The following is a 12,647-nucleotide window of genomic DNA, read 5'->3' on the forward strand; positions in this document are numbered from 1 at the left end:
GAAAATAATTTTATGGTTGGGGGTCACCACAACATGAGGAACTGTATTAAGGGGTCAGGGCATTAGGAAGGGTGAGAACGGCTGCTCTAGAGGAAGATAATTCCTGACAGAGGGAACAACATGTGCAGAAGACTTAGGAACAAAAGCTTGACTTATTCTAAAAAGTGAAAGCATCTCAGTGTAGTTAAAACACAGATAAGGAAGAGAATGGCATGAGCTGATGGAGAAGGGCACAAGAGCCATATTAGGTATGGCCTTAAGGCCACAGTAAGAAGTTTGGCCTTAATGCAATATAGAACCTGCAAAGGATTTAAGACAGGAGAATGACATAACATTTCGTAGAAAGACCATTTTGGCCACAGTGTGGAAAGGGTAAGAATAGGTCAAGAAATGACATAGTTCCTGACATCAAGGAGTGCAAAATTAAAGAGAAAGACATGTTAACAGAATTTCAGGAAGTGTGGTAAGTGGCAGGACAGATGTAAGGGAGTATGGAAACAAGTATGTGTCCCAATCCCAATATACCACTTCTATACTATTCCATTTTTGTGACTTTAGTGCAACTTATTTAACCTCTCTTGTTCTCAGCGTCCTCATTTGTAATATGGAAATAATTATAGGGCTGCTATGAGAATTAATGAGATAATATGTAAAGCGTGCTTAGTGTGCAAGTAGATGGTAGCCCTCAATAAATGGTAGCTGTAATTAATGTTAGTGATGGACACAATATGGGGAGTGGACTGCAAGGGGCAAGACAGGTGCATGGAGTCCAGTAAGGTATCTGTCACAATAGTCAAGAAGAATGATGACAGTGGCCTGGATTAAGATGGCAACAATAGAAGTACAGGTGGGGTGGATATGGATTTGAGAGCTTTTCAGGAGGGAGAATTACCTGGTTTCTGATTGGATATGGGCAAAATATAGCAATAGAGGTTGGATGTATTTCCAGTTCCTAGCTTGAGTGTATGGGAGGAGAGTCATGGCACTGATTGAGAAGGGGAACTCAGACTTAAGTCTGACACAAATCTTACACCTCATTCTGAGACACGAAACAAAAATACATCTATATTGAAGGGGCGAAATATTGGCAACACAGTGGGCAAAAAAACCAACCAGAAATAGTCAACAGTAGATCCAGAGCCAAAGAGGGAGACAGAGACAGAGTCAGAGGCAGAGACACAGAAAAGGAACATACTCCGACTTTAGCCCTTCCATTCAGCACTTTCCTTTTAGTGGGTTCTTAGGTTGTTGTCCTTTCTTAAATTTCAGAAATGTCACAGGTTTCCCACAGTAAACTAAATATTCCCCCTCTGAAAGAGTTTACATTTCTGCCCTAAAAAAGAAATTCCCCCAGCATCTCCCTATAATGCGAATTTTATATATAATAGTCACTAAACAGATTTGGGGAAAAACCCTTCCTACCTCCCTTTCAGTCTGGAGAAGAGAAGAGGTTTTAGGAAAGCAGGCCATGCACATCTCTAAACTCACAATGAACTGTGAATTGCAGTGGCTTTAAGAGCCCACAGGAGGGCTGGAGAGTGGTGCATTGGTTAAGAGTTGGCTTGGGATGCCAGCTCTGAGCAGCAGGGCCCCGGTTTGGATCCCACATGAGGGCCAGTGACGCTGGGCCCGTTACAGCTAAGATGGTGAAAAACAGCTCGACCTGGAGCTGGGCTGCCATGAGTCACCATCATTGGCTTAGGCTGCAGCCGCTGCTACAGTGAGCTGCCGTGAGCCACCATGAGTGGCTGTCCAATGGCCGGTGAGTGACTGCCTCACCTGGGGAAGAGCGCAATGATAATACCAACATGGGCTAGTGGAGTGACGTTCTCCACCACTAGACTGAAGAACAAAAGCACAGCAACTTCTCTGTTCCCCTTTCCCCAATTCCCCAATGCTGTTCCCCTCCCCCAATTCCCCAATAAAATCTTTTTTAAAAAAAATAACCCACAGGAAATAGACGAGAACTTGCCCCTTTAGTAAGTGAAACTTACTATACCAGTGAAGCAGGAACAAACCCTCATGCGTATAAGTTGAAAAAGTGGAAGTGTGATTTGGGTGTGAGCTGTTCTTAGTTCTTGAAATTGAAATGCACTTGATGTATTTTCCCTTGCTCTCTCACAGCCTCTGTATGGATAATAGATGAGAGTAGAAACAGTGCTAATATTCAAGTCAAAAGAGGTGGTGAGGAGAGATTGGTGACATGTGTGAGAGCAAGTGTTTAGTTATATCCTAACGCCCTACCTAGAGTAATCCTAGTGTTATAAGATAATAAGATTCTACTGTGGGATTAGAAAGGTTCTGCTATAATGTGTCCTCCAGGTGTCACAATGAATCCCATTCTATTAAGTAGTCCCTACTGAGCAGGAAGAGGCAAGTGGTATAGTAGAAATAGCATAGACTTTGGAACAAGTATGGCACAATAATAAATTTCGTTGTTAACATTTTCCAGATTTGTTACCTCAGGCAATTTACTGAATCTCTCTGAACCTTAGTTTCCTCATCTGCATATGAGAGTAATAATAGTACCTACCTATTAGGACAGTTTTGAGAAGTAAATTAGATAATGCATGTAAAAAATTTCATTACAGATTTTGAGGTACATCATTGGTAATCACACTATGATGATTATTTATTGTGTTTTCATCTGTGAGCACACCTCCACCCTCTTTTATAAGTCATACATACATAAGGAAGGTGACTGTATGACTTTTTTAGACATATCACAGATAGGCCAAGTGGAGAGAATGGATTATAAGGGGAGATAAAGTGAAAGCAGTCTTCAGAGTAATGGTAGCTCATAAAGTTGACTTTCTTTTTTCTGTGAATTAAAATTAATCACTTGGTGTTCTGTTGGGTTTTTTTAATCACATTTCTATTTCCTGGATCAGGACTTAAAAAAATGTATAGAAAGTCATTCTGCTACTTATAAGGAGAATTTAAAAGCAGGCTACTACTTTGTTTTTATAAACACAAAACAAAACAAAATTAAAATAACAACAAAACCCCTTACTCCATCTGAGGAACTACCTCACTGCTTTATTTCTTCCACTTCTAGCTCTAAATGCAGCAAACATTTATTTTTGCAATATGGACAGAAGCTATGTTTGTAAATGGTTAAGCATCTTGTCCTGTTTGAAGTCACTGTTCAGTGGCTTTGTCACCTTAATGTACTCCTTTCTGGGCCCTGCTTTTTCTCCTTGTATTATGTGGAAGCTGAATTAAATGATTTTCAAACCTCCTTTCTAATGTAAAATTCTATAAGAAAGTGAAAGTAAAATAATGAGATGGTTGCTTTTTTGCCATTCTTATTTTCAGGCAGTCTGCATAAGTCCACAGTGAGACCTAGAGAAACCCCACAGATTACTCTATATTCCCCAGGTCCCACATACAATACATAATAAAACCCACACTAAAGCATAAAATAAGGTTAAGGAAGTCCAAAAATCTTTTCTCTCCTTATGATGACTACTTTAATGAAAAAAAAATTAAATTTTAAATTGTTTCCAAAAAAATGATTGCGGTGGCCTGTTTTGCTGGTGCCCTAACCAATGTTCACTCTTGGATAATCTGTCATGTCCATGATGTCATACCAGTACAGAATTCCCCTTACACGAAGAGTTTTCCTTCTAGACCACATAAGGGAAAATACCTCAGTTCAGCTTCTAAGAAATTCATATATTACTTAGGTTTTTTTGTGTAAATTTGGTATATAACCTAAGCCAAGAGAGAGAGACAAAATCTACAAGAACCTCCAGCTATTGTGATAGAATAATAAGGAGGTAACACATCCAAGCCCTGAACATCAGCCAGGATACTAGCAATGCAGGGTAAAAGAGGCAGGCCATTTTCCAAGTGCTGGAGTGCCAAGATACGACCCAATGCCCAAGATGGCAAACAAGGGAGAGACAAAGGGACAAAAAAGGTGAAGCTGCATTTCTATCATTGCAGTTGGGAAGAGTGAGCAGTATTCACTTTAACCAAGGCTTGAGGCAAGACAAATTTGGACACAGGAGAAATAGACTCAAATGCCACACACTTTTGGCTATGGTGAGAACAATAGACTAAATCTCTCAGGACATGCTTACCTGCAAGAGACAACTTAGGCTATCTGGGCCTTCCTTTTTCTACTTCTATAATGTGGAGTCTGAATTAAATGTTTTTCATGGCCCTTTAACTGAATAATTGGATGACCTTAGATCAGTAGTAGATCTTCCTTGAAGATTTGCTTTTTCATCTGTAAACAGGTCACTTCTAATTGTAATGTTCTATGTCTTTGTCAGTACAAAAAGGCATCTGGGTGTTGATTAAAGAACTGGTTAACCATTATACTTTTTTTTCTTTGCTTTGGGCAGGGATCATAACTCCGTGGCTTACTTTGATGAATATACTGAAATATTCAAGATGGGTAGCAACAGTACTAGCAGTGATGAGACTAACTGCAATGTCACTAATGTAACATTTCAGTACTCCCTCTATGCAACCACTTACACCCTCATATTCATCCCTGGTCTTCTGGCCAACAGTGCAGCCTTGTGGGTCCTGTGCCGCTTCATCAGCAAGAAAAATAAAGCCATCATTTTCATGATCAACCTCTCCGTGGCTGACCTTGCCCATGTGCTGTCCTTACCCCTCCGGATTTACTATTACATCAGCCACCAATGGCCTTTCCAGAAGACCCTTTGCCTGCTGTGCTTCTACCTGAAGTATCTCAATATGTATGCCAGCATTTTCTTCCTGACTTGCATCAGCCTTCAGAGGTGCTTCTTTCTCCTCAAGCCCTTCAGGGCCAGAGACTGGAAGCGTAGGTACGATGTGGGCATCAGTGCTGCCATCTGGATCATCGTGGGCACTGCTTGTTTGCCATTTCCCATCCTGAGAAGCACGGACTTAGCCAACAACACTGAATCCTGCTTTGCTGATCTTGGATACAAGCGAATGAATGCAGTGGCTTTGGTTGGGATGATTACAGGTGCTGAGCTGGTAGGATTTGTGGTCCCGGTAGTCACCATTGCATGGTGTACCTGGAAAACTACCATATCCTTGAGACAACCATCAATGACTTTCCAAGGAATCAGTGAGAGGCAGAAAGCACTGCGGATGGTTTTCATGTGTGCTGCAGTCTTTGTCATATGCTTCACTCCCTATCATATTAACTTTATTTTTTACACCATGGTAAAGGAAACCATCATTAGCAGTTGTTCCATTGTCAAAAGCACACTGTATTTTCACCCTTTTTGTCTATGTCTTGCAAGTCTCTGCTGCCTTTTGGATCCAATTCTCTATTACTTCATGGCCTCAGAGTTTCGTGACCAACTATCCCGCCATGGCAGCTCTGTGACCCGTTCACGCCTGATGAGCAGGGAGAGTGGTTCATCAATGATTGGCTAAAAAATAAAATAATTTTTCAATTACAACTTGTTTAACTATGTTTCTCCCCCCCCCCCATTGGCCAAAGAACCAGCCAGATAATGTCTTTAATTGAACTTTGGGAATATAAGAAATAAATGTCTTCTTGTGTAATAGTTGTGGTCATAGGGGCGTGATGGTGGAGGCAGACTGTGAAAAATGTGGGCAAGGAAGGGAAGATGGAATTTGCCTGTTTCCTCTTTGAAATTCTAAGGCACTGTCTTATTTAAGAGACCTAGATCAAGTTTTTACAGATGTTTTCAACCAAATAGAAACTGGATATTTTATCTTAAATAGTTCTTCAGTAAATATGATATAGTTAATAAGATACAGTCAATGAATCTTTTCCAGATGTAAAAGGAAGTCTTTTTTTTAATATGAAGACATTTATTTGTGAATGAGAGTAAAAATCTCCAGTCTTTCTAAAAGATGAATGCACAGGATGGGGAGAATGAAGATTGAGGCAATTTGTGCATGAATAACCTATTACTGATTAAATGGCATGGGAATTTGTTTATTCACTGAAAGTATATTGGATGCCTATTGGATGAAAATATATTATATTATGGTTTGCCAAATTTTTAGGTACTTTCACATATAGTATCTCATCTGGTCCTTCTTATAAATTTGTGGAAGTTTCCAATACAAATAAATAAATGGAGCCTCAGAGAGGCGAAGCTACTTGCGTGGGAATAAACAGTGGTGAGTCAAAATTTGTCCTATATACATCACATATGTTTAAGTTGTCCCCTCTATTTGTATTGTTATCTTTACCAGGTCAAACCTAAACTTGACTTGAATGGTGAAGACACAGACTAAAGCTAAGCTACATGAGACAAATTTTGCCTGAGATTATCTAGAAAGTCTGTGAGTTGTAGGGGTGAATGTCAGGTATCAGGCTGCAATGCATCAAATGATAGATAGATAGATTGTTCTAATACTGTCCTATCTACAGAGTCCTGATAATCAGGAGCATAAGAGGCCCAAATAATTCATTATTTCAGCCAAAATATAATTTAAGACTTATTGTAGGCCATATAAATCCCATAAATAGATTAAAGAAAGAAAGCTGTAAAGTTGAGAGATGAACATTCTGTGAAATTTAATTTTTTTGAGTTTGCCTAACCTCTTCCTTCTTAAAAAATACTATACATCTCCCTGAACAAATTTGTGTTTACTAAGAAAGTTCTCTGAACAGAGCTCATAGAATTGCATTAGAAATTGAAAATTTTATCACATCATGAATGAATGAGATCAAGTGTGTTGTTTTTCTGGAAATCTTCCTATCTTTATTTTTCTGGAGGCTATAAACATTGTTTCAAAGTCATTATGAGGGATTTGAATACAAGCAATCCTCAGTTTCTCAGGTTGACATTTATGAAGCTCCATCCATTATTCTAATCCTTTATGCCTGCAATTTAAATGACAAAGACACTAGGTGTGCAGAGAGGATGAAGAAGGTGGTGGTCCTCAAAATATCCATTTGCACAGACTGGCTATGGAAGAGGATGAAGAGGCAACTAAAAAGGAGGAACTTTTTAAAAAAAGAACAAGGTCTCAAGGAGGGAGAGCGTTCTGTAATTACAAAGTAATGTAACTGTTTTTTTGTTTGTTTGTTTGTTTGTTTTGTTTGTATGTTTGTCTTTGTGTGTGTGTGTGTGTGTGTGTGTGTGTGTGTGTGTGTGTGTGCGCGCGCGCGCGCTTTATTAACTGGCATCTGAAGGCACTGCCTAAAGTGGGTTTTCACATATGCTTGGACATAATGGCAACATTATCAGAATGACTGTATAAACAGCCTCACTATAAAGAATGATTTTGAAAGAAACCCATGTGGAACTCCACATCCTGCTATGCTTGTGGAGAAAAGGAACCTAAGCTCTAAATAGTCACAATTTATAGTCCCTCTTTTCAAGTTGTTCACAAGAGGTACTGTTTCAAGCACAGGATTTATGGATGAGTGGGCACATTAAATTATGTGTCTTTCTGTTGGCCACCATTAAAGTGGAATCACTGAGCTTTTTCTTACACATGAGTTCCTATTGTAGGGAGAGAGAAAAAGATAACACCAAAGCAAGAAATAGTAGGTTCTTGAATTTTAAAGGCTGTGATGCCTTATATAAGGTTAGTGGAAATAGAGACAGTGCTTGGGATTATGAGATAACAGCTCAAGAAATCAGTGAGGTTGAAGATATTGCAATGAACAATAATTTGAATAGTTATCTCTATGCTTGTCACAGGGATATGATGTGAGACGAAGAGAACAGCAAAGCATATATCCTTGAATCAGCTTTTCAAAAAGTCATCAAAAGGCTTGACATTGCTCCCAAATCTCTGCAAGATACCAGTCAAAATCCACTTAGACCCTATTCAGAATCTCATAATCTTGATGAAAGACTCTTTAACTTGCTGATAGTTTTGGAGAAGGGGGGGTGGATTTTGAAGAATATAATAACTGTGTACAACAATCTATGTGAATTTAAATGGAGTTTATGCATGATAGGTTATGCTGTTCACATTTAGAAAGTATTAAAAACTACCACAGAGTTTAAATATCACATTGATCATAGATTAAATAAATTATACTTGTGGAATATTTTGTAATATCTATAAAAATATTAAACATCATGCTGTTATATAAAAATTTAACTATCCTATTATAAAATTGGTTCTATGAGACAATCAGTTTTTTTTACATTCTTTTGCATATTTTTCAGGAATATAACCTACCATAAATGTAAGGTTGCTGCTTATAATAGAAATGTTGAACCACATTTCTCTTTTAAGTAGTAAGTAGTTTGGGTGTCATATTAATTCTTTATAGCTAATACTGTGCCTTTAAGTATATTACAAGTGCAATATGTAATTACAAATAAAAGTATGCTATTATACTTTAAGGCTCTGAAAGAGTTAATTAATCTCCCAAGGTTCCAAATTGACGACCAATAAATAATTAAGGTACTTTGGCTCCCTGATGTTTTAATCATTAACCATGATATTGTTTATGGAACAGAAAATTGGTTTCCATTTTTTATATAGGTATTACTTTGTCGAACTAAATTATATGTGCAGAATTTTCAATATAAAGAATTGATAGAGCAAGGAAGGAACAATTGGTTTATAGAAGCTGAATTTCAAATTGGGTATGAAGAAGAAAGAGGGAGAGAAACAAAATTCCAGGAGCTGTTGGCATAGACTAGTGTATTTCCTGATCTCCTGGAGTTGGGAGGGCACATTTTTATGGCCTGAGAAATTGCATTTGAACTGGGTCTTGCATGATGAGAAAGTTTTCAAGTTGTTGCTGAACATAGAGAAACAGTAAGCATTATTGTTGGAAACCCTCTTGAGCCAAGGGTAGAAAGATGAAAAAGCTGAAAGTTTTATGACACAAGATACTATAGTTTGGCTACAAATATACAGAGGAGCAGTAAGCAATGAGACAATAAAATTTAGAGGTCTGGTTTTTATTCAAGGTGGTGACGTAGTACTATCCTGAATTCACTTTCTTCTATGGACACATTGAATCTACAACTGCATATGGAACAATTTATTTTGAAAAAAAAAAGAACAACAACAACAAAAAACCTTAAAACTGGTGGAGTGACTCCTTCATATCAGAAAAGGAGAGAAACCACATTAAAGTGTGTAGGAAAGACAGATGCTATCGCACCATAAACCCCATTCCTTGTGAGGCAAACACATTCCAAAATGAACTCAAAACCCAAAACTTCATTTTGAGAAGTGAAGAGCTTGTACTCCACATTGGACACCCCAACTTTTAAGACTGACACTTGAGAGATGATCCCCCAAAACATTTGGCTTTGAAGAGCAACGGAGCTCATACCCTCTAGATCCATTGGGCTGTAGCGAACTGAGAAATAGCACTTAAATGCTCACATGGTGACTCATCTGCCCCAGGGCCCAGCAAAGAAGCAGTCCTTTGAAAAGCACCTAAACTTTAAAAAACTGATTTGCTAATTGTAAAGCTTTGCTCTGAGGGCAGGGGCCTGCTGGAATACTCTCCAAGGGCAGAGGCTGGTAGGCATAATCTTCCTGCCCTCCCTCTGCCATGCTAAAGATGGTAGGCAGCATCCTTTTTTTTAACCTTCCCAGCAGGTGCCATCTTTATGCTCCAGCTGGTGGAAGCCATCTACTGCACTCTTCCTTTGCCTTGCTAAAGCCGGTGAGTTCCATTTTTCCTCTCCCCCTTTTTTACCTTTCTTGATTTCTTTTTTCTTTCTTTCCTTTTTCTTTCTTTCTTTTTTTTTCTTTATCTTCAGAAGGGGAGCTACTACACATGTCTGGTACCCCTATTTTTTTATCTTATGACCCAATTTTTGAGGCTGCTACCCAGGGGATGTCCCTTAATTGTGTCTCTCTGGAGGCCAGGGGAGTTTCCAATCCTGAGTACCACAGGACTGTAAGAATTGGAGAAACAGTTCTGGGCAGACAACTGTACAGGAAACAGACTGAAAAACACCCTCATCTTTCTGAGAAAGAGACTTATTTGCTTGTCCAGGAACTTTGGCTTGAGGGGCAGGTCTACGGTGTAGCACACTTATAGAGGCCTGTGGAGGTACTCTCAGGGAATGGAGGCCTATCAATGCAATTTTTGCACTCTCCTTTTGCTTCACTCCAACTCACTGGTATCTTCCAGAAAGGAGGGTATACCCTGCTCTGGTGCTCAGTGTTTTGTAGCTGCTGCAAGAGAACAGCCCTTTGTGGCCTGGCTTTGTTGACCAGTGCAGCTTACACTTGTGGATCTCACAGGGCAGTGATCAGTAAAGAGTTGTTAAATAGCTACCACACCCAGTAATTAGAAAAATATAACAGACTCAGAAGTTCAGTTTTTCTGTGAAAGAGAACTAATTTGCTTATCATCTTTGCTGCAGCCTGAGGGGCAAGCTTCTAATTAAACACAACATGAAGGGCTGACTGTTAACTTTTCCTGAGACCACAGAGGGTGGGCATTATCTTCATGCCCTGTGTCTGCCACACTCCGCAGTACCAGCATTTCAGAGCAAAGCCCTTATATGTGACTGGTGCCCCCGTTTTTATGCCTGGTGTTTTGTTTTTTGGGGTTGCCAACCAGGGGATACTGCTTAGTCATCTGACTCTGATGGGCAAGTTAGCTTATGTTTCTGGGTCCTATGGGACTGTAACAATCATAGAAACAGTTCTTGGAAGGATACCAGCCCTGAGGCACTGCACAGACTATAGACTAAAACATATAGCAAGACTTTCTGTGAAAGAGGCCTACTTGCTTATCCTGGAGCTTCAGCCTTAGGGGCAGGCTTCAGGTTTGGAACACATCTAGGTGCTATAGAGGTGTTTTCAGAGAATATAGGCAGGGGGAAGCCATCTTTGTGCTTTCTCTCTGCCTTGCTACAGCTCAATGTGATCACCCAAAAAGGAGTTTATACATTCATTTGGAGACCCAATTTTTGCAATTGCCACCTAGGGGACACCTTCAGAAAACCTGACTCTGGTGGCCAGTAGAGTTTATGCTTACAGTCCCACAGGGCTGTATATATTAGCATTCAGGCTCTGGCTTCCAGTTAGCCTGAATCTAAGTTCTGACTGAGATTCTCCCTTTTGGAACACTGGTCTTAGCACACCCTCAACTACTGGAAGCTATTATAAATAAAATAGGCTGTTTGGGCACTCACAAAAGTTTGAGAAAAAAACAAAGAGCTAGTACAAGGTTAAACAATAAGGTTCATCTCTAACGCAAGGACAAGTCTTCAAGACTGTGAGAGATGGCTATTTTATCTAATGCCTAGAAGCAAACACAGAAAGTCAACCAAATTAAAAAACAAAGAAATACATTCCAAAAAGTCAATAAGATAAAATTTCAGGAAAAAAACTGTAATAAGATGGAGATAAGTAATTTACCTGATATTAAGTTCAAAGTAATGGTCATAAAGATGTTCACTGAATTCAGAAGAAGAATGGATGAACACAGTGAAAACTTCAACAAAGAGATAATAAATATAAGAAAGTATCAAACAAAAGTTACAGAGCTGAAGAATACAACAGAGGTGAGAAATACAGTAAAGGGGTTCAACATCAGGCTAGATGAAGCAGAAGAAACAATCAGTAAACTCAAAGACAGGACAGAGGATCTATCATGAAATCAGAGCAGCAAAAAGACAAAGAATGAAAATAAATGAAGATACTTTATGGAATTTACAGGACAAAAATCAAGCAGACTAGCATTCACATTATAGGAGTCCCAGAAGGAGAAAAGAGAGAGAAAGGGGCAGAAAAATCATTTGAATAAACAATGGCTGAAAATGTCCCTAACCTGAGGACGGAAACAGACATATAGATCCAGGAAGCCCAGAGAGTTCCAAATAAGGGAAACTCAAAGAGACTCACAAAAAGAACACTATAATTAAAGTGTCAAAGTTAAAAACAAGGAGAAAATCTTAAAAGCAATAAGAGAAAACAACGTTTTTACATACAAGGGAACCCCTATATGACTATGAGCAGGTTTTTCAGCAGAAATTTTGCAGGCCAGAAGGGAGTGGCACAATATATTCAAAGAGCTAAAAGAAAAAAAAATTCCAACCAAGAATACTCTACTTGGCAAAGTTATCATTCAAAATTAAAGGAGAGATAAAGCATTTTCCAGAGATGCAAGTGCTAAAGGAATTCATCACCACTAAACCAGGCTTAAACAAAATGTTAAAGGGATTTCTTTTAGCTGAAAATATAGGACACTGTTAGTAATAAGACCAATACAAAAGTATAAATCTCACTGGTAAAGTATATATATACAGAGGGTGCCAAAAATGTATACATATTTTAAGAAAAGAAAACACTATTAAAATTGTAATACTCAATATACACTGATAACAAAAGATGAATACAAGTCACATTTGACCTCTACAATTACAAGAGGTGCTTGAAGTGGTACCATCAGCATCCAGACACTTGTGATTATGGCGGTGCCAAAAAAATATATACATGTGGACACTTTGCTCAACATCGCTCAAGCAGTACTTCGCTGTAGAATCAGAAGTGTCTGGATGTGATGGCAACCACTTTGAGTACCTCTTGCAATTGCAGAAGTCAAACATGACTTGTATTCATCTTTTGTTATTGGTATATACTGAGTATTAAAATTTTAATACAGTTTTCTTTTCCTTTCTTAAAATGTCAATACAGGCCAGCCTCCCTCCCCCTCCCATGGCAGCCTAGGGCACCCGAGCCTCCAAGCTGAACTTTGCGGAGGA

The 12,647-nt window shown here is 38.9% G+C and overlaps 1 protein-coding gene across 2 annotated transcripts in view; it reads left to right on the top strand.

Annotated features, from left to right (window-relative positions):
- P2RY10 (P2Y receptor family member 10) overlaps positions 1-5,417 on the top strand; it is a 17,626-nt gene extending 12,209 nt beyond the window's left edge. The window contains exon 2 of one of the 2 annotated variants that reach the window (XM_019648168.1): positions 4,356-5,417. In XM_019648168.1, coding sequence (XP_019503713.1) covers positions 4,405-5,391 — 987 coding nt within the window. In that variant the 5' untranslated portion in view covers positions 4,356-4,404 and the 3' untranslated portion in view covers positions 5,392-5,417. The remainder of the gene's footprint in view (positions 1-4,355) is intronic. The other variant, XM_019648170.1, reaches the window with a different exon arrangement.
- The last annotated feature ends 7,230 nt before the right edge of the window (positions 5,418-12,647 follow it).

The sequence above is a fragment of the Hipposideros armiger genome, unplaced genomic scaffold (genome assembly GCF_001890085.2).
Source record: "Hipposideros armiger isolate ML-2016 unplaced genomic scaffold, ASM189008v1 scaffold_121, whole genome shotgun sequence".
Taxonomy (NCBI): Eukaryota; Metazoa; Chordata; class Mammalia; order Chiroptera; family Hipposideridae; genus Hipposideros; species Hipposideros armiger.